At 41.2% G+C, this 22,862-nt stretch overlaps 1 protein-coding gene across 3 annotated transcripts in view; it reads left to right on the top strand.

Annotated features, from left to right (window-relative positions):
- Window positions 1–21,797, top strand: part of ikzf4 (IKAROS family zinc finger 4) — a 94,172-nt gene extending 72,375 nt beyond the window's left edge. For 2 of the 3 annotated variants that reach the window (XM_033015842.1, XM_033015840.1), the window contains 3 exons: window positions 9,597–9,746; window positions 15,386–15,520; window positions 16,942–21,797. In XM_033015842.1, the coding sequence (XP_032871733.1) occupies window positions 9,597–9,746; window positions 15,386–15,520; window positions 16,942–17,666 (1,010 nt within the window). In that variant the 3' untranslated portion in view covers window positions 17,667–21,797. The remainder of the gene's footprint in view (window positions 1–9,596; window positions 9,747–15,385; window positions 15,521–16,941) is intronic. The other variant, XM_033015841.1, reaches the window with a different exon arrangement.
- Window positions 21,798–22,862: the final 1,065 nt, after the last annotated feature.

Genomic DNA, 22,862 nt, shown 5'->3' with positions numbered 1-22,862 from the left:
CCTGCTGTTAGCTCCCACACTTATTCATCCCATCATCCAATGCCATTTTTGCAACTTCCAGCATAGTGGCAATACCAAAAACGTTTTCTCCCCCCTCTGAATTTGAGGGGACCAGCTGGCCAACTTTTCAATCGCTCCCAATATTCACTGCATTTCCTGCAGCATCTTCTGTGCAATCGCAGGAGGTCATTTTTCAAAAAACAATTCCAACTAACCAATCTTATTAACCACTACTATGGCCTAATGGTGTATTTAAAATGTTCATTAAGTTTAAACTTAATGCGCAAACCAGATAAAATACAGTGCAATTGAATGCACGATATTAAATGTTACCAGCGAGACAGAGGATTGAGTTGAAGTATTCTCAGCACTACCTTCCATTGTTCGGTATTCTAAACGATTATTTTGGGATAAAAAGCAAAGAACTTCATTCTCAATTGAGTGTGCTGTTGTCACACTGTTGTTCATCACTTTATGATAACATTGCCTTCATTGGTGAAAGTTTACTGTAAATATATGGTACTTTCTGCCATTTGTGCACTTTATCATGCGTCACCTACCTGTCTGTAAGCCAGTGAGTGTCATATCAGTGTCACATGAGGTTCAAAGATCACATTTTTCAGAAGATGCTGAAAATTCAGACAGCCTGTTCACCGTGAAGGATAGTTCTTTGCATGCAACCACAAGATTGTACGCTATTTTGCTCGGTGTTATGATTCTTTCTATCTTTGCAAATTCTTTACAACTAATCCTATTCTATCTTCTATCTGGGGTTTTTAATCAGCATTGTCATTTTGTCGCTTTTGTAAATTATGGTTTAACGTTAAAAATTTGAATTTATAATTTATTCCCATTTTTTAAAATAAATCTTCGGTTTCGTCTTCTAGTTAGTTTTTTCCCCCGTATTTTCCCGTGAATGCTGATTCACGCTGGTGTACATGTATGTGACTTCACATCCTCTTTCTTGTCCAAGTGATTGTGTCTACGTGTTAGATTATTCACTAGGTTTTAGCAAAGTAATTGAGTGCAGTAGCATGACAGCTGAGCCTGATTCTGCTCTCAGCAGACGTCAACATGCAATTTATTAGCCCTGTGTGAATTACTAAATAGAAATCAGTGCCCGTGTTGTATTTCCTCCTCTTTCCCTAGAGACAGGCCATTTGGGCTCCCACTGCCATAATAACAATTTTTAACAAATCTGTGAGATCGCATTTCCTCAGGAATTTGGTATAGAGGGGTTTGAGCTTTATTAAACGATAGAGTTGTATTCAAGTAGCAGATCAGTTTATAATCTGTATAATTGCAAAAAAAAATTTGAAGATTACAGCTGGTTTCTTCAGTGTTATTCTATCCTAATTTAAATTTCTGCATTACAAGAGTTTTATTTTTCCTCTCTCTAATTGTTGTTGGTCAAGTCTTTTTTCAGTGAAAGCCTTTAAGGATGAATTTGTACCACATGCATCTTTTAAATAGTTTGTGCAGATCTTTGGAATGTTCTAGCTCAGAGCTTTGAATGCCAAGTCAATTAATGTATATTCCAAGGTTTAGAGAGATTTTGGATTGCAGGGCAATCCAGCGTTATTGGAATTTGGCAATCAAGTAGAGTTGATCGTATTGAGTGGCAGAGCAGGTTTGAGGGAGTGTATGACACGCTCTTTTTTGGATAAATGCAATAACCCTGCATGTCCCCTTTGTGCAACAAATTATCAATGTGTTGTTCCTATTGCACGTTACAGTGTAAATTAGTTGGGCTTTTCTTTAAAGAGACGTTAAACCATGTCACAGGTACACAAAAAAATGCTGGAGAAACTCAGCGGGTGCAGCAGCATCTATGGAGCAAAGGAAATAGGCAACATTTTTTGTTGTTGTGTACCTTTGATTTTCCTGCATCTGCAGTTCCTTCTTAAACACTTAAACCGTTTCACATTGGGTATGGGAAGTGCTTGGCCCACACAAAGCCCCTTTCCGGAGTAGAGGCATAGGATGAGGTTTTGGCCAACTACTACATAACATGTACTGGACAAGAATGCCTATGAAAAATCCAGTTATTTGGCATCATGAGATTAGTTGGGAAAGTGGCCTGTAATTAGTTTATAATAGTAAATCAGTTTATGATCCTCACCAGACAGGGCCATAAACTGGGCAGAATAATTTCCAGTGCCTGCTCTAAAGCTATTAATACATCCCACTTTGTTGACATTTATTTCAGTAAGGCAATGCTCTGACCTGGTCTGAACTGGCTGACTCCTGTCATTTGAACTGCTCATCCTTCTGTCCTTGAGAGTTGGAGTCAAATGCAAATTCCAATGGCATGGGTCAGTCTCTAATGCAATCCTCTATTGATACTGAAATTTCCGATAAATTATCTTCCTCTCGTGTGTACTGTTCACAAGCTATTAAAAACATGATTCTTATCAGGATTTCCAGTCATCTCCAAAGTATTTTCGTCTACTAGGGACTGTCCTGTGGCATTTTTTGCAATGCATTGTGTGATGGTAAATAACATGCCAAAGATGGGTGGTATGTGAAAAATGTGTCCTGTTTTATTAGAATTTTTGGAGTAAAATTAGACTATGTGGTTATTTGTGTGGAAACCAAATCAGTCACGTTGATTACCATTGGAATTCATTTCCCAATCATTTTCTTTGAGCGATCAAAATATTGAGGCATTAGAATATTCAAGATATTTAAGATAGTTAAGGCAGGTGATGCTGGCCACTGGAAGGAATTGTATGTGGTAGATGTGGCATTGTTGATTGGTAGTTGAGAGTTTATTGAAGAGTGGTTGGTGGGTTGTGGGAGCATTTCTGATGATGTTGTTAAACCAGGAAAGGAATTGTAGTACATGGAGGCACACTGGATGAAGTTGTGGGTGTCTGAAGATACGGAATAGGGGAGACTGGTTTGTTCAAAGTGCCAAAGGTGAGTTGAGATATGGCAGTTCTAGGACTAACCATTGTGATGAAGGTAAAGGGCTGTTGGATGCAGATGCTTGTTTGGGGCAGAGGGGGAAATGGACGTTTGTTCCGGGGATGTGGAGGCTCTGAGATGGCAGTGCCAGGGGGGTGATTGGGACCATTGGTGGCACATAATTGACAAAAGTGTAGGAATGGGTGGTTTCTTAGGTCAGCAAAGATTAGACAAGAATACATTGTTACACGTGGATGGGAGAAGGTGACCTTTCTTGGAACCGTTCTGGAAAGACAAAGGTAGAGAGATGTGGCCTTGATAAGGGGAAAAGGGATTTAAGTTTCTTGATAAGTGACAGATGGGAACCCTGAGAATATTTCCTGAACATGTTGAACACATTGGTGGTGGGAAGGTTGTGTTTCTAACTGCACTAAATTCACCTTATGACATCGGTTGGAAGCTGCATACCAAATCTCATTGCGCTTATGTGCAATGACAATAAAATATAATATTATTATTATTATTATTAGCTGAATTTACTGTATATTTCCTTTATTGCACAAGTAGAATATTTGCTTTATTTCACAAATTGCACAAGGGTGGTTGAGTGGTAGAGTTGCTGCCTTACAGCGCTTGTAGTGCCGGGGAGCCGGGTTCCATCCCGACTACGGGTGCTGTCTCTATAGAGTTTGCATGTTCTCTCCGTGACCGCGTGGGTTCTCTCCGAGATCTTCGGTTTTCCCCCACACTCCAAAGATGTACAGGTTTGTAGGTTAATTGGCTTGGTGCATGTGTACAATTGTCCCTAGTATGTGTACGCTAGTGTTAGTGTGTGGGAGTCAGTGCGGACTCACTGGACGACAAAATGGACGAACTCCGGCTAAGGATCACCTCCCACAACTGGATCAAGGACTGCAACATCCTGATCTTCACGGAAACTTGGCTCAACACTGACGTTCCTGACAGCGCCATCCAGCTATCGGGGCGTCATTTACTCCGAGCGGACAGGACATCAGAATCCGGTAAGACCAGAGGTGGGGGTCTGTGCATTTATGTAAATAAAGCATGGTGCACGGACTCCACCATCATCGAGAGTCACTGCTCAGCTAACCTTGAGTTCCTCTTGGTTAGATGCAGACCGTTCTATCTGCCCAGAGAGTTCACCTCCACTGTTGTGACTGCAGCCTATATCCCTCCTGATGCTAATGCCAAGCTTGCAATGAAAGAGCTGCATACTGCCATTAGCAATCAACAGACGCACAACCCCGAGGCAGCCTTCATTGTTGCGGGTGACTTCAATCACTCTAACCTGAAGACTGTACTCCCCAAATTCCACCAACATGTCTCCTTCCCCACTAGAGTAGACAAGACACTGGACAAAGTCTACACCAACATGGCTGAAGCTTACCAAGCCATCCCCCTCCCCCACCTTGGTCAGTCTGATCACGTCTCATTGTTCCTGCTCCCTAAGTACTCCCCACTCATCAGACGGGTTAAACAAACTGTGAGGACAGTTAAAGTCTGGTCAGAGGAAGCGGGCTTCACACTTCAGCAGTGTTTTGGAAACACTGACTGGAAGGCGTTTGCAGCCCAGGCCACCCTTGACTCCCACACGGACATTGATTCCTACACATCCTCTGTTCTGGACTTTATAGACTCCACCATCAATAGTGTCACCTCCCTCAAACAGGTGACCATATTCCCGAATCAGAAGCCATGGATGAACAGCGAGGTCAGGCTACTGCTGAAAGCACGGGACACCGCTTTCAGGTCAGGCGATGCTCGAGCCTACAGTTCAGCCAGGGCTAACCTGAAGATGGGCATCAAGAAGGCCAAGCACTGCCATAAGCTCAGGATTGAGGAGCACTTCAACAACAACTCCGACCCCCGACGCATGTGGCAAGGCATCCAGGCCATCACGGACTACAGACCCTCCAACACCACCCCCACATCCAGCGACGCCTCCCTCCTTGAGGAGCTTAATCACTTCTATGGCCGCTTCGACAGGGACAATCTAGAGACAGCCATCAAGTGACAGCTTAACGGTGGGCGGCGCGACTCTTATCAGCAGCGGCCTCTGCAGTCCATCTGTTTTGGTTTTTTTTTGTCTCGTTTTTATGTAGTTTTTGTTATTTTTTTTGTTGGGGTATGTGTGTGGGGGGGTGGGGGGGAGGGGGTAACTTTAAAATCTTTCCCTGCACGGGAGACCTGACCTTTTCTTTGTCGGGTCTCCGTTGTCGTTGGGGCTGCAACGTGGAGCGGCCTCCAACAGGAATGACCTGGGGCTCCAGTTGTGGAGCTGCCGACTACTCACCTCACCGTCGCGGAGCTGGCCGAGTCCAGAGCAGGTGGAGCGGTGGTGGAGCACTGCTGCCACCCGACCCCCGGAGCTCCGGAGGCTGCAACTGCGGGTCTGGCGGACGGCGGCACCGGGAGCCCGTGGCTCCCTGCTGGGAGACCGCTTTTCGGGGCTTCCGCAACGGCGACTTCTCCCGCCCGAGTTGCGGGGTTGAAGAGCACCTGGAGCGGGGCCTTACAGCACCGCCCCGCGCGGCTTGGAATGGCCGCGGGACTTTGCGAGCGCACGCCAGGGGCTCTAACAACAAGACCTTGCATCACCCGGCGTGGCTTTAATGGCCGCGGGACAATCGCCATCGCCAGCCGGGGGCTTTGACTTTGACTCTGACATGGGGGGGGGGGGGGGAGTGCAGTGGAGAGATAAGTTTTTTTTTGCCTTCCATCACAGCGATGTGATGGATGTTTGTGTAAATTGTGTTGTGTCTTGGGTCTTTTTGTTTTGTAATGTATGGCTGCAGAAACGTCATTTCGTTTGGACCTCAAGGGGTCCAAATGACAAATAAATTGTATTGTATTGTATTGTAAGGCTGTGCTACCTGCCGATCACCAACCCCTCACACTCACCCCCTACGACGTATACATGGCACTGAGTAGGACTAATGCACGTAAAGCTGCTGGCCCTGACGGCATCCCCGGGCGCGTGCTCAGGGCCTGTGCTGCGCAGCTGACAGACGTCTGGACTGACATCTTCAACCTGTCACTTGCCCAAGCAGTTGTCCCCACGTGCCTTAAAACCACCTCCATCGTGCCAGTGCCAAAACACTCCACTGCGGCAAGCCTCAACGACTTCCGCCCAGTTGCACTTACCCCCATCATCACCAAGTGCTTCGAGAGGCTGGTCCTGGCACACCTCAAAAGCTGCCTACCCCCCACACTGGATCCCTATCAGTTTGCCTACCGCAAGAACAGGAGTACGGAGGATGCCATCTCAACGGCACTTCACTCCGCCCTCTCCCACCTCGACAACAGAGACACTTACGTAAGAATGCTGTTCATCGATTACAGCTCAGCATTTAACACCATTATACCATCAAAACTGATCACCAAACTCGGTAACCTGGGCATCGACCCCTCCCTCTGCAACTGGATACTGGACTTTCTAACCAACAGACCCCAGTCTGTTAGGTTAGACAAGCACACCTCTTCAACCCTCACCCTGAACACCGGCGTTCCACAGGGCTGTGTGCTGAGCCCCCTCCTCTACTCCCTCTTCACCTATGACTGCACACCTGTACATGGTACTAACACCATCATCAAGTATGCAGATGATACAACGGTGATTGGCCTCATCAGCAACAACGATGAGTCGGCCTACAGGGAGGAGGTCCAGCACTTAGCAGCATGGTGCGCTGACAACAACCTGGCCCTTAACTCCAAGAAGACCAAGGAGCTCATTGTAGACTTCAGGAAGTCCAGGGGTGGCACGCACACCCCCATCCACATTAACGGGACGGAGGTGGAACGTGTTTCTAGCTTCAGGTTCCTGGGAGTCAACATCTCCGATGACCTCTCTTGGACCCACAATACCTCAACTCTGATCAAGAAGGCTCACCAGCGTCTCTTCTTCCTGAGGAGACTGAAGAAGGTCCATCTGTCTCCTCAGATCCTGGTGAACTTCTACTGCTGCACCATCGAGAGCATCCTTACCAACTGCATCACAGTATGGTATGGCAACTGCTCTTTCTCCGACCGGAAGGCATTGCAGAGGGTGGTGAAAATTGCCCAACGCATCACCGGTTCCTCGCTTCCCTCCATTGAGTCTGTCCAAAGCAAGCGTTGTCTGCAGAGGGCGCTCAGCATCGCCAAGGACTGCTCTCACCCCAACCATGGACTGTTTACCCTCCTACCATCCGGGAGGCGCTACAGGTCTCTCCGTTGCCGAACTAGCAGGTCCAGGAACAGCTTCTTCCCGGCGGCTGTCACTCTACTCAACAACGTACCTCGGTGACTGACAATCACCCCCACCCCCCCCCCCCCGGACACTTATTATTATTTATTCAAATCATTTGCTATGTCGCTCTTCCAGGGAGATGCTAAATGCATTTCGTTGTCTCTGTATTGTACACTGACAATGACAATTAAAATTGAATCTGAATCTGAATCAGACTGGGCCGATGGGCCTGTTTCCGCGCTGCATCTCTAAACTAAAACTAAACTAAGTAAAACTAGTGGGGTATTTTTTCTCCTGTTCAAATTAGCTTAATTGATTTGGAGTACAAAGGAAAATGAAGAATAAACTTTAATTGAGAACAGAATGTTTATGTTGTGAACACGATTTTCAAAACTGACAAGATGGTGTGTATTTGTGAATTACCTAAAAAATTCAGATATTATTCAGCTTTGTCTTTGCTTTAATTGCTTAAAAATTAATAAAAGCATTTCCCTAAAATGGTGACACTTGCTACATTAGTATTACTTATTGAATTGGAACCTTTGAGTAGTTTCTGTAAAATCATAGATGCACAAGATGACAAAATTAGAGATAAAGTGTCTATTAAATTAGAGATGAACGACTATGCACATTAATGTACCTCCAAAGTAATCCCACCCTCAAAGTGTTCGAAAGAAAAAGTTGGTTGAGGTTAAACCTTAAGGATGAATGTCTATGTGGTCGTTTAAATCTGGATCTAATTCTGCAGAAACGGACCTGAAATATTATCAGAATATCTAAGCATCAGGAACTGATACTGCACGACAGAAATATCAATCCGTGTACATGGCACTATTTGCACGGGTGTCTGAGGTTATGGGGAGAAGGCAGGAGAATGGGGCTCGGAGGGAAAGATAGATCAGCCATGATGGAGTAGACTTGATGGGCCAAATGGCCTAATTCAACTCCTATCACTTTTTTATGTTCTATAAGATTGAAATCTAGCCACGAGAATTTGGGATGCACCCGAGCAAATGAGCTCAGATGTGCCTGACAATGACATTTGTTCGAAAAATGAATTTTTGCAGCACTATTACACTGCTTCTCTCTGAGAAAGAACTGCAGATGCTGGAAAAATCGAAGGTAGACAAAATATTTCGGGTCTGAAGAAGGGTCTCGACCCGAAACGTCACCTATTCCTTCGCTCCATAGATGCTGCCTCACCCGCTGTGTTTCTCCAGCATTTTTGTCTACCTTCTGTTTCTCTCTAATATCGTGGTCTTTTATTCTGCAGCTTGCCTTAAATATGTAACTCCCTGATTCTCAATTGACAAATAACTATTATGGAAGTTACAAAAATGTGATTGAATCTGAACAACAAAATCCATTTCCAGTCATTGTATTAATTCACATTAGTGTCCTATTACAGTGAGAGCATTGAATTATATTGGATTTTTGTTCTTTTGTGTTCTTTTGGAGATGTATCACATTTTAGCATACAGGTAGTTATAATGTGTTAGCCACGTTCCTAGGAATCCGTGTGTTATAGAAAATCGCATGATTAAAAACAAGTGTAATTTGGGGTAATGGGGGGTTGAATGCTAGAGAGTTTCAGACTCACGATAACCAATTTATTTTACTTTGCAGAATTTTCAGAAATAAAGGTCTTTTTAATAGCTTTAAGTTTATTTTTGTTACTGCAAGCTAAAAATACTAAAGTACTTATGATACATTGTTTAATAGAGTAAAGTTGCACCAGTGTCAGTAGATGCAGTTGCTTGTCAATTTCAATGACTGCCTGTGGTATAACTGACTGTGTTCTCAAGAGAATAGGATGTCACGTCCCAAATTCATCTTTAGTCTTTCTCACAGTCACAATGTAAAACTTCTGAGCTTGGCTTTCTTTCCTTACCATAAGCTCTGTAGAGGCCCTAATGACACTCTCAGAATACACCAAGGACAATCCTTCCTTAAACTCTTGTAAAAAAAAACCTCTGATATTCTACCCTGGTAACATATATTCTACCTCTTTTTTGCTGATCATCAGTCCCTTGACATGTTGAATCATCATTTGCCTCACAATTCTATTTCCTTTTATTCTGTGGCTGTCTATTCTCATTTATTTCTCATTCTCGATGGGTCGAACAGCCTAATTCTACTCCTATGACAAACTTATGAATTTTATTGTCACCCCTCTTGACCAGAGACTTGCATATTTTGGATTGATTAATAAATGTTCTCATTGATTAGAGCTCGTGTTAATCTACAGAGATGCTGCTTTTTTTAGAACATGCTTATTACGAGGGGAAAGTATGTGCATGGTAATGAAGGCTTTCAGCCTGGAATGTCCAGCATTTTCTGTTTTAATTTCATACGTAATGTCCAATTCAAGGTGGCATCTTAATGAAATCTGACCGTGCGTGATTAATGCTCATCTGATCATTTTCTCTCTTTCTAGTCTCTTCTCCCACTGTCGGCAAACCTTATAAATGTAACTACTGTGGGCGGAGTTACAAGCAGCAGAGTTCACTGGAAGAGCACAAGGAACGTTGCCACAACTACCTGCAGAGTCTGAATGCTGAGCCCCCACAGCCATCTTCTCAGCAAGGTCTGTAACCAGCAATATCACAGTGTCACAAAGGACTGTACATAATAATGTCGGTAATAGAGGGATAGTGAGCCGTTTACTAACCGTTGCTGAGCCAACAGCATAATTTTGCTTTTAGCTTATATACCTTGTCAACAAGAGCTACTTCTTTAGATACATTGCAGTGTATTCATGTTTGAAAATGTGCATTTTATCACTCAGGATTAATTCGCAAATCACAGGAGCTCGTTCAGTCTCAATTTGGTTTGATACAATGGAGTTGCAAATGTGTCGGTGTTTAATGGCATTATTAAGAACACCTCTTGGGTGACAAACTTTAACCCCTTACTGTACAAACTGTATAAAAACCCAATGTCTCCCTGATAGTGCAGTGACAAAACCATATCCAATCATTATGCTACATGAAGGGTAGAGTACATCACCAAAGGAGTGAATTATGGTTGGTGTCTGATAAATAAGCAGGTCGCTGAGCCATGACATAATTTTAGATTCAATAACTCTAATATGTTAATACAAGGTTGTTACAATATGGACAGATATCTCAGTATAATTTAATTTGAGGTTATACTGAAAAGGCAGTGTAAATATATAAATCTGCATTAAGTAGGGAACCTAAATTCCTGGCATGGTCCCAGGAGCTGTGCTTGATCCCCAAGTATATTTCATTACATACAGTAATGCATGTTTAGTGCACAACTCGCTATTTTTATTAACTTTTTTGTTATCAGTTTTGGTGAAAATAGGAACATGTCTGGCTTTCAAAACACTTGTTATTCTACTGTGTTCAGGCTTCAGATTCTAATGAAATCTGTAAAGAGGTCCTCCCCTTGGGGAACCTGTTGAGCAATTCACTTACTGACAGCCTTAGAGAGCCATTCTGTCACAGTCCTGAATGACTTAAAGAATTACAGTGGCATTAAGACAGCATAATCTATCCCACCATTGATTTTAATGAGACTCTAATGAGTTCTACAACTTTGAGCTCACATACCCACCATAACTGATCACAGTCAGTATTGGACATCAGCTTAAAGGGAAGTTATCCAGTATAGCTGTCTTCATTTGCATTCTGCACCAGTTTTTTTTCATGGGTTATACATTTAAATTATTGGCATACCCACTTCTGATCAAGGCGCTATCCGAAACAAAGTGTCTCTGAAATTCGTTGACTTTCAGTATGTTTTTTTTAGCCCTAAATATTGGATTTTCACACCTATAACCTGTGGCCAATTGGTCAAACGACCTTTGCACTACTTTCTGGATCAACAATCACTGTTTGCACTACTTTCTGGCTAAACAATCAGTTCCTCAAAAATCCTGTTTGCTTGCATTAAGTGACAGAACCCTTCTGGTTTTGAGGTTGATCCCTGTGAATGCATTAATCCTGCAATCAATCATCTCTTGGGTATTGCTCAATTACCCGTAATTGTGTACAGGATCCTTTAGTTTTTCTCACCCTCTTAGCTTCTTTATGGAGTACCTAACAACTGCCTCTGTGTAAATCAACCTGTAGTATATTCTTATTTAATCAACTGGTTAATCCAGACAGCCCAGAAAGTAATTGATATCTTTCAGTTGCTGATAATTTATTGATTAGCACCAGCAGGATTCTTGTGAAGACTCATCTGCTTCATTCATGTCCTTCAAAGGAGGAAATCCTGTCTATATGTCTCAAACTGTTTTATTGACTCGATTCTCCTGGAGATGGCAAATAAATATTGGGTTATTCAGGTCATCCATTTATTTAAAACAAAAGTGGGTTTACAGGAATGTTCCTTGCTTAAGTCTGTCAAAATATTTGAGACGCAGTCCATTGTGTTTCTCAAGAAAAAAGTCCATGGACTGCAATTGAAACATTTTTCAAACTGATTGCTTTAAAACTGCTTTGTTGTAAACCATGTTGGGCTTTTCTTCATCAGTTTTTCTTGGCATATTGCACTCTTGCACATTTACCAGACATTACACAGTGAAATTTGGTCAGCCTTCAGGTTTTTCTTGTCTGTTTTGGCAGTAGAGCGTATAGCTTTGCAGTGAGGGCCTTTCTTTGCAAGTGCTGTGCTGATGTGATTCCTTCATTGTGTGAGGGCTGCTTGAATGTCGAAGAAGTTGTGACCTGGTAAAGTCGTCCTCATTCTTCGTACATTGCCATCCCCTCTTACCCGTTATATTTTGTTAGGTGGTTGGGGATATGTTAATGGAATCATTTCTAAGTTTTTGTAGATCAAAAAAAGCTGATTTTTTTTACCGAGGTCCTGGACCTTTTAAAGAGTGCAGGAGCAGGACGTCACAAGGGCCATGTTCTCAATGATGCCCTAATCAAAGAGAATGTGATTTCTAGGACAAATCCAGAATGGGCAAGCCCCTATGGCTTGTGAGGGTTGCTATCATGTGAAGAATCAAGGAGACTGTACAATGTCGGCCATTTTTCTTTGCCTGTGACTCCCACATTTCAGCAATGTTGAAGGAGTCTCTGACAGGAGGGGACACGGGAACAGAAAAATTACTGTTGCCTTAACAATTTCCACATTGAAGTCTTGTGAGTACATTTAGTTGCCCATTCACCACCTTAACCAGGGAATAGGATATGGCCACTGTAAGGAAGAGGGAACAGATGACCATATGACACTGTATAAGTAATTGATTTGATGATTGTAAAAAGTTGTTCTGTTTGGTGAAAACACGTGTAAGCTAATAAATTATTATCTACAGTATGATCTGGAGGAGTGGTAGCATAGTAATAATAAATTTGACAAGTAAGATGGAGACTATACATTCAAATTCCAGTGTGACATTTTAGTGAATATCCAATAAATTGAGATTACACCAAAAATGTAATTGCCATTTGCAGTAAACCTGTGCTATGGATGTAATATCTCAGCATTAACAAACATAGTTGTAAACTGTTACTAATATTTTGAATATTTGCACTGGTGTTTAGGAATCTGCTAAACAGAATATTAGTGAGCAGTTGAGTTTTACTAAGATTCCTGTGGCTGTCACTATGATGGTTTTAACTGAAAGTTTTCTGCAGTTTTTAACCACTGACTAATGAAGATATCAGAATATTGATAATTTACAGTTTTATCCACAGAAATTAAGTTTCGAAATTGTTGTATATTCATAAATTGGTTTCTCTGTACTCCTTGGAAATTGAGTAGTTCACAGTTGTCACTGATTCTCTGGAATCGAGTTATTTGTTTACTGTCTGCCCACTTTTAAAATCATAGCCCTTTTAAAGGACTTTTCTGCATACAGGTGTGATTAGGCACATATTCCCACTGACTGGCACATTTTGCAGTGGAACATCAACAACACTTCTCATCCCTGCACTACATTGTTTTTAACATTTGTTTTATGGACATTTAAAGCCGCAAAAAAACCGTTGGAAATATCTGTGTGTGGCTCCAGCTGATGCTGTAATATAATGCAATATATGCATCTGATGGCATTGTTTAAATCTTCAAGCTGCTTGCTGCAAAATGCTGTCCAGAGCAGTTGATTTCTGAAAAAAAACATGTTTAGAGACAGGGAATATCAGTCATGGTTCCAGCTTTTGATTGCTGTTCTGTGCTCAATCGTGAAACTTATGGCAAAGCCAATCATGAACTCAATTCACATTCAGTCTAGGGTTATCCCTGAAGAACTGGCTGCACGGTGGCGCCTCACAACGCCAGAAACCAGAGTTCAATTCTGACTACAGGTGCTAACTTGTACGTTCTCCCTGTGGTCGTGTGAATTTTCTCTGGGTGCTCCAGTTTCCTCCCACATTCCAAAGATTTGAAAGGTCAATTGGCTTTTGTATATTGTACCTAGTATTGAGACTAGTGTATGGGTGATCGCTGGGCGGCACGGACTCGGTGGACCGAAGGGCCAGTTTCCACGCTGTAAACCATATAACCATATAACAATTACAGCACGGAAACAGGCCATCTCGACCCTTCTAGTCCGTGCCGAACACGTATTCTCCCCTAGTCCCATATACCTGCGCTCAGACCATAACCCTCCATTCCTTTCCCGTCCATATAAGTTAGCTGTATCTCTAAACTGAACTAAACAGACCCAATTGGCGGAGGTAGCTGAGGGCTGCCCTTGTCATCATACAAATGAATTAGTTACTTTGAGAGACCAAGTTCTCCAGAACCTGCAAAGGATACCTGGTGTGTGCAGGCACGAGTCTGTAACTTCAGCAGGATTGGTTGGAGGGGAAATCAAAACAAACGTACCCCACCAATTATATCCAATAGCACATCTGAACATTGGAACTACAAAGAAAGTATCAACATTGAGTTGGTCCATCGTTTGTCTTGAAGATATGGTTTATGTTATAACCACGTTGAACCCTTTGGATCACATTTTCCATTACTTTTATTGAATACGTAACTTGTTTCCTTCACGCATTGAGCAATATTAAGTTAGCAAGTATACATTCACGGTGATTATGAAAAGATTTAAAGGGGATCTGAATGCTCGCTACCATCCAATGCTTTGGCAGTTGCTGTTTCTTTGTGCGAGTTAAGGCAGGAGTTGTAGTTAGCAGCTGGAACCCTCGATTCTTCTTTCTCTTCCCTTCCTCCCCTTCTCTCTTCAACTGTGACAGCCCCGGCTGTTAGTCCAAACTGGAAATTAAGCCTAGGAGTTGATTCAGTTTAGTGTGGCCCAGACATTTAAGAGAGTCATCCTATATAGTGTTAATGAAATAAGCTGTGCCATAAATTTGAAATTATAATGACCAATACAAATTTGCAGCTCTTGCCTTATTTGTAGCTTTTTAAAGAAACTGGAAAGGCACCAAGTTATTGGTGAAACATTATTTGGGATGTTACAAATAAGGATTGAGCATTCCAGTCTTTTAATGGTCTACCTTTGTTTACAGAACCTTTATCAAATTTAATGTCCTTAATGGAGACTGTAAAATTTGTTTTTAAACAGAATTAGTTCAGATTGCATAACTTTGATATTGGAAAGTTGCAAATATATATAGTTCTCATCAAGGTAAAATATATTTAAGCTGTGCACTGGAGCACTTTCCATTTTCCACGCAGTATTGGCAGCAAGCACACCCAAGCAATCTCTTTTTTTCCTTGGCAGTTTACGTGTTAAAAGGTTACAAATGGGAATGTTTTATGTTGTAGGTCCATAGCTACCTGAAACCACATTGAAGTGGTTCAAACTCATTTTCACAAAGGACCTAGTTAAGACCTGGCGCTGCACAAATGAAATAAGTCAATAATTTGTAACTGCATTGAAAATGCATGCCATTTGGAGTGAATGTGCTGAGTGCCCTCACTATAGCTTCATGTTGCATATCTCTTATGCTGCACTGTTCTCTAAAGAAAGCTAAAATGAATTTTGCTTGTATGACACCCTTGGACCATTAAAATTAGGAGCTGGCAAAACTATGGACTGGCCGACAGTTCATTGGCCGTCTTAATTATGGCGCAAATGCGCAAAATGCCTCTAAAATGTAATGGAGCTCTGATTGTTGCCAAAGTCAAATTCCTTAACAGGAACTTAAACGGTTATGCAATATAAAATGATCGCTAAAGCTGGGGCAAAGCAAGTTCCACTGTTTTTCCCAATGCCGCCTGTACAATGTGCATCAGTTGATCACCAGATTTTAGGGTGCTTTCTCTTATCAGCAGGGGAGGAGTGCCGTGACATCGACGTGATGCCAGACCATATTCTTCAGCCCGTCCCTGACAGACCTTCTTTTATAGATAGGCTTGCTAACAGCATTGCAAAAAGAAAAAGATCTACTCCACAGAAATTTGTTGGTAAGAACTCATTTATATTTTTTTCATTTCGCTAGAAAGACAGTGGATGGTTAGGGTTTGCACAACTCTTTCCACATTTTTGAAGCTTAAAGATGTTTGCTCAGTAGTAACATAAATGATTTTCTGTACTTGAAACTTGATTTTGAGGGACTAAACTCGACAGAAGTGACCTGTACTAATTTGTACAAACTAAACAACGCCATTCTGGGCATTTTGCTTAATCCACTCATTTGGATGAACATAGTCTTGGTTTGAAGGTTTCCAAAAGCACAAATTTAGATTGTATTAAATTAAATATTAAATATGCAATGCAATTCTCAACAATATTACAAAAGCTCATTAATACCCCAGACCCAAATGAAACAGTTATATTAATCATCCACTGTTCAAATACCTTCTGTTTGGATTTAGAGTGGGGCCTTTAGTGACTACATTTGGAGAATTCTATTTGTTTCAAAGTTTTCTGTCACTGCCAGGTAGAAATGTGAAATCTTTCTGGCTGCTTTTAGATTATATTTATAAGTTTTGGTTGTTTTTTTGTTCCAGAGCTATTTCAAATTCCTGACCGTTATCTAACCTTAGCTTGGCTCATCCATATTCCCCTGATTACTGTACAGATTCTCCTTTGTAAAATCATGATTTCAATGTACTTTGCTTTTGCAGTTATCTTCATTGCATTGGTAACACAAAAGTCCAACAATAATTTAGTCATAGGTAGACACAAAATGCTGGAGTAACTCAGTGGGACAGGCAGCATCTCCGGAGAGGAGGAATGGGTGACGTTTCGGGTCGAGACCCTTCTTCAGACAAGAATTTAGTCATTCTTGGTCCTGAATTTAGACATCATCAATTTAATGACAAGACCATTTGGCCTTGAAGGCACTTTATATTTCTGAATGAATATTGGGACATTGTTGAATTTAATTTGGAAATGGGTAGTTTCAGTTATTGAGAAGCAAAGAACTACAGATGCTGTAGGTCACAATGAAGTGCTAAAATAACACTGTCTGCTTCCAGCAGAGCTGCTCATTAGTCCCAGTCCTCTGTACCCTCCAATTCATTTTCATTAGCCTGCATTTTTGTCCTATTGCCACTTATCTATACTAAGGGATAATTTACTGTGGCTAAATAACCCATCAGAGTATCTTTGGGATGTGAGGAAACCCAGTCATGTACAAACTCAATTATAATTTTTTTTTTTTTTAAGCCTATTGTCAGAATTGAACCTGGATTGCTGGAGCAGCAGCCTACCTGCTGTACCACTGTGCTGCCTGAACTGTAGCATTGTATTTAAAACCAAATGGATCCAACAGAATTGGTGGGTGGGAGGGTGAAATTGTAAATTAAGTTTACCCTTTGATTGCCTGACTGATTTATTTTTCTGAGCTTTCTGATTTTAAACCCTAATCCTTTCTTTTCAGGTGATAAACACATACGCCTCAACCTATCCGATGTTCACTTTGAGATGAACTCCAGTTTTGAGAAGGATGTAGAGATGATGGCTCCTCACCCCATGGACCAGAATTTGGGCAGTGCACTGTCCTATCTAGGAACAGAAGCAATGAGGCCTCCGAGGCTGCCCATAACCAGTTGTTTGCCGGAGATCACGCCTGTGATCAGTGCTGTCTACTCCCATGTACATCCGATCCACAGCCGAGCTGAGGCACAGGGAGGGCGAGAGGCAGCAGAAGGTCATGAAGACGTGCCAGAAATTATGAATTCTAGAGCAAAAAATCAACTGGTTGAGCTTGGGGTGTCTCCAAGCAATGGTTGTCATGATTCCACAGATACAGAAAGCAGCCATGAAGACAGGAATGCCCATGCTTTTCCTAGTAACTATGTCACAAGGCAAAGCCCGGCCTATTCCAAAGAGGACCCAAAGGCACAGGAGCCTCCGTCATCTGCCAAAGCAGCTCAAAGCTCAGCCAAAGAGGTCCTTAGAGTCTTAAATGAAGATGGAGAACAAGTTAAGGCTTATAATTGTAACCACTGCCGGGTTCTCTTTCTTGACCATGTAATGTTTACCATACACATGGGTTGCCATGGATTCAGAGACCCTTTTGAGTGCAACATCTGTGGCCACCACAGCCAAGATCGGTACGAATTCTCCTCGCACATTGTCCGAGGAGAGCATAAAGTGAGTTAGAGAGGGCCACATGGACTACACTTTTCTACTCCCCTTGCACTGACTTCATCTAAAGAAGGAGGTGTTCTTACCAGGGTTGGACAAGATCATTGTTTTCAGGGATTAATCTACAGAATAACGAGGGTTAAATTCGGCTCCAAATAAAACTAAGTGTACTCCATCTGGATTTTTTTTGTTGCATCTTTAACAAAAATATGCTTAATTAAATTCTATTTAGTTGAATTTCAGAGGAGGAAAAATCCATATTTCTGGGGGCCCAATTTTACAGTTAATGACTTATGGTACCTTTTTTTTCCAAGCACTGATTTATCTGTAATGTATATAAGGCAGTATAGGTGGATTTTATGTAATAGGGATGAATTCAAAATGAGGCTTTAATTCCTATCAAAGCTCCCTAATTAATGGACTTCAACTCTATTTTATCCTTCTAGATAATTAAGTGTTCAACTGTTCTTTAATACTAAAGACCTTGTGTAACTTTAGAAGAGAATCATCCAGTGGAAACTACTGACCCTTTTAGTGTCGTATGAATTCTTAACCTAGATAAGTAGCAGTAATTTATCCAAATGACATGTATCAAAGAAAACTACCTATGTTTATGCCTTTGTGGAATTTGTCTTTGAAGTTTGATGTTTTATAAATGCCCATCCTTTTTAATCATTAATGAGGTTAGTTGAACTATCTAAACATCTTGGCATTTTGACATTTTTTTATGGTGAAATAGATGATGCCTGTAATTGTTTTCTTAAAACTAGTTGAAAAACTGTGGATTAATCCCAGACCATTGTGACTTGGCTATCAGTTGCACAATTAGGGTGTCCAGCCAGATTCTGTGAAAGCATTTTTGGGGAGGGAGGGGTGAGCACAGGCTCAGTGGTAATTTATTGGCAAGAATAACAGAAGAAATTTAAAATAACAGAAGATTTTAACTGCTTCAGTTTGAAGATGCCCAATAATGTAGTAGTGAATGTGCCTCCTTTGTCACTGTGGTTACAAATTCATATCCTGTCAATGGTTCACATGTACTTGCCTACTGAAAGTCTGGTTGAGTTTGGCAAATTCTGGGTTGAACCAATGCACCATCTAGTTCTGTGTCAAATGACCAGCCTGTATGCTGAGCCACTGACTACCCTGGCACTATGTAGTGTAATTAAGCCAGGGTTGTCAGTGGGCGTGAAAATGGGATTTGAGGAACTATTGTGGTGAACTCAGACAATTTATGAAATTAGTGTCATAAGCAATCCAAACTACCTCGTTCTAGCTGTTGGATCTAATAACTACCATGACGCAACATTGGCTGATGAGAGGCTTTGAATTGGTGGCTAATGGTGACTTTCTTATTCCCCTTCCCCTCACCAAGCTGTTTGAAGATGTCACAGTGTCACCAACCACTTAGAAAGTGTACACAAATTGAAATGCTCAGTCTTACTGGTGCATGATGGTGTCTGTTGTTCAGTACTTTCTGTGCTTGAAAACAGTGCCCCGTCTGCATAAAATGTTGACTTTTAGCCCGACAGTACAGTTTCTGTGTATACTTTCTGAAGTTCAAACCTTCTCCAAAGTCAGGATTCCAATCCATTAACTATCACATGCATGTTGAGTTTCTTTATTTTTTTTTGGCTGAAACACTGCAGTGCTTCTTACTCTGTGGGAAGAGGTAGCCATCTGTGTTCATGCTCACCAACACTGGAGCAGCATTTGTCCAAGAAGCTGTGATGAAGTCTGGGTGTTTATCTAGGAATATGCAGTTTTTGAAACTTTAATCATATAATAAATACTTTTACTTTGGACCAAATGAGGTTTACAGGAAGAAGGTTAATATATTTTAAGCAATTAATGTGTTCTTATCTATTAAAAGGACTTTTCCAGATGTTGACTTTTAAATAGTGTCTGCATTCATATTTATAATTTAAAAATTCTGTAGCATAAAAACTTCACACTCCTGTGGTTGTAGGTTCATGTCCCAGGCTTGTGCATACTGGCCACGTTAATGGTGAATAATAACTAATTCTCAGTCTACTGACTGGATATGATCTCTGATGGGAGTTGGATATTGTCAGCTGCTCCACTGTGGTGAGATGCAGGAAATAATATTTGGTGCTGGGCTTTGAGGGGAGGGTAAAATATGAAGAGAACTGGGAGGAGACTATTCTGCTTGTCTTTAGTAAAGGATGTTGGATGAAGGGGCACAGCCATTATGGAATGCAAGAGTTTATTCAGGATGGTTTTATGGAGTTAATAGATTTTTGTAAAGTAGGAAACCCAGTGACATCTTCAGTTTGCAAGACATCAGTGCAAAGTCTAGATTATATTTTTTTTGAGGAGGAGAGGGGCTTCATGGATTGTAGATTTTTTTTGTCCAACCCTAAGTTTTTAAAAAGATTTTCAGTTATTTAATCTCTTTTGAACTGACACTTCTAGAATTATTTTCTGATTTTATTTAAATTATCTTTGCACATTAGTTTCTAATGCACACATATGTTGCACACTGTTCAGGCAGCTTGTTAGCTTCCTATTTCTTCTGCAGAGCCAAAGTCACAGTTCATTTCCTTCTCGTTCCAGTTATGTCAAACACACCTTTTTTTTAATTAAGATTTAATACTTAAATCTGTGCAAATTACATTTATTTAAAATCTACTTTAAGGAGCCCTGCTGCATTAGTAGAAATATGTACCCCTGAGCTCTGATACAGTCTTGGGTTTCTGGTCTCTGAAGGAATGGGTCTGACTGCAAATTAGCAAGGGAGAGCTTGAGTCCCTCTACTGCTGCCGCCCTCTAAGCTGTTGGGACAGAAACCAGGGAAATGAAATTTATTGTTCTGTATCAGTTCAGTTAGACGCAAAGGTAGCAAGCTTTAAATTGTTAATAAGATTTAAAAAATCAGAACAAGTTGCTGCTTGTGGAAATGAAGACAGCAGGTTGCTTTGAACTGCAGGAAATCCCAGCCAGTGCTGGTGGATGATGGTTCAATGAAGGAGATGTTTGTGCTTAAGACTGTAAATTCATCTTCCCCACAGGCCTTTTATGCGCCTTTTTTTGTGTGCTTGCTCTTGTCGCTTAATGGTACTATTGTTTTGCAAATTAAGTGTTGCGCTAAACTTGCAATCCTACTGCAAAAGGCAAGAATGGTCAAGCATTTACAAAAGGGGCACGTCTACCCTCAGAATCAACATATTTGGATGTTTGGAATCCGGGCGCATTGTCAAGGCTGACTTGAGCATCCTTTCCAAAATGATTGTATATTGTGGCGTAAAGGTGGAAATCCTGCACCAAACCAGCAGTCCAGTAAGTGTCCGAATCAGGTGATGTACATTTGGGCTAGATTCGCATTTTCCCCCTAAGAATCGGCAGCCTTCACCCAATGTCAGTTATCCAGTAAAGTGGCTCCCTGTACGATGTGAAAGAAACCCATTTTTCAAGTGTGACTATTTTTAATTTATCTCATTGTAATCTTGAAGCACTTTCAAAATGATCTTAACCTGAAACAAATATCCTTTGTGCCTTTAATTATAGAGCATTGTAATATGTTTTGTATTTGTAATCTTAGTGTATTTTTCAACCCTACGTGGGACTATGGATCATAAATCATTGATCTAGTTACCCCACCTAGTCACACTGATATGACTGTCTCCACCAGAGATAAGCAGATGCAATTCTATTATTCTTTAATTAAAGGGACCTGGTTGAATATGTGTTTCCCACAAAAAAGATTTCTGATTGCGAGACAGTGCCTTGCAGCACCATTTTTGTTTCTATATTGAAAGTATTCAGAGTTGCGCAAACCATTATGAACAAAGTGTTTCTCAAAACCATTGCTTCGACACTGTGATAAATCTTGGCTTCAGTGAAGATAATCTGCTCTTTTCAGCAAAACTTCATCTTCAGTGAAAATGACCTCATCTTTTTGACCTTGTAAGTAACTGCTGTGACCTTTATGCAGGCTTTTTCTCTGTTTTCTAAATCATTTTGTACTGTCTTGCACATCTGAATACACATCAAGGAATCTTGTCATTCAAATCCTGGGCGGCACAGTGGCGCAGCTGGTGGAGCTGCTGTCTCACAACGCCAGAGACCCGGGTTCAATCCTGACTGTATGCAATTTGCACCTTCTCCCTGTGATTCCTCTGAGTGCTCCAGTTTCCTCCCACATCTCAAAGACATTTGTTGGTTAATTGGCCCTCTGTAAATTGTCCTCCAATACGTAGGGAGTGGATGAGCAAGCGAGACAACATAGAACTATTGTGAATGGGTGATTGATGGTCAGCGTGAGCTCAGTGGGCGGAAGGGCCTGTTTCCATGCTACGTCTTTTTTTTTTAAACTACCCTCGTAAAATGGTGATAAAAATCTCAATTGGCCTTTTGATTTTGGAGATAATTTGAAGATCGTGGAGGATCTCTGGATAGTGAGCTTATTTGATGAGTGCATGTATTGAGTTCATGAGTGACTTGTATGTTGCTGCACATACATGGATTTGGACTGTGGTGAATATATGCAAGGGCTTTTTGAGTTCATTTGCAAAAGCATGAATGTAAAGCCATGAGTTTTATCCAGATTTGCGAAATGTAGAGGAAATGATCAGAAACAACCAAGCTTCCCCCCCCCCCCCCCCCCCCCCCCCAACTTAGTCATGAAGTTTGTTTTTAATGAATCGTTAAAGAAAAACTACTTATTAACACAAGATTTGGGCATTAATTGGGCTGTTGGTTTGATGAAGCACTTCGGTCTCCAATGTTAAGACCTTCAATGGAATGAAACACTGAATTTTGCACAAGGAGATTTCAATCTCTGTCTTTCCTTATTTAAAATATGTATGTTTAACATCAAGATTCTTTTTGGTAGATGCGGCATTTTGATTTTGGCAAGCTACTTCTATATTTAACTTTTCTGTATGCCTATGAGGTTTATTTTGCTGTTGAGAATTTTGTATTGATACTCTTGGAAAAACAGCAATCCAATAAAATGATGAATGTGCTTTCAAGTTGTGAAAAGCTATGTCATCCAGATTGCAAGGTATCTTTGGGGCATTTGTAGCCTTCATAGATGCACATAAATACATTGCTTTGTTATTATTCTTGGTTTTTGTTTCTTCTTCCTATGCCTATTCCCACTGCTAAGGAGTCCAACCATGTCTATCCCAGTTGAATTTGTGCATCAGAACTCTTGGAAGTTTGCAATGTACTTAAAATGTCTCTGAT

This window comes from Amblyraja radiata, chromosome 46, assembly GCF_010909765.2.
Source record: "Amblyraja radiata isolate CabotCenter1 chromosome 46, sAmbRad1.1.pri, whole genome shotgun sequence".
Taxonomy (NCBI): Eukaryota; Metazoa; Chordata; class Chondrichthyes; order Rajiformes; family Rajidae; genus Amblyraja; species Amblyraja radiata.
The sequence above is the reverse complement of the archived record's forward strand: the minus strand, read 5'-3'. Positions and strand labels throughout refer to the sequence as shown.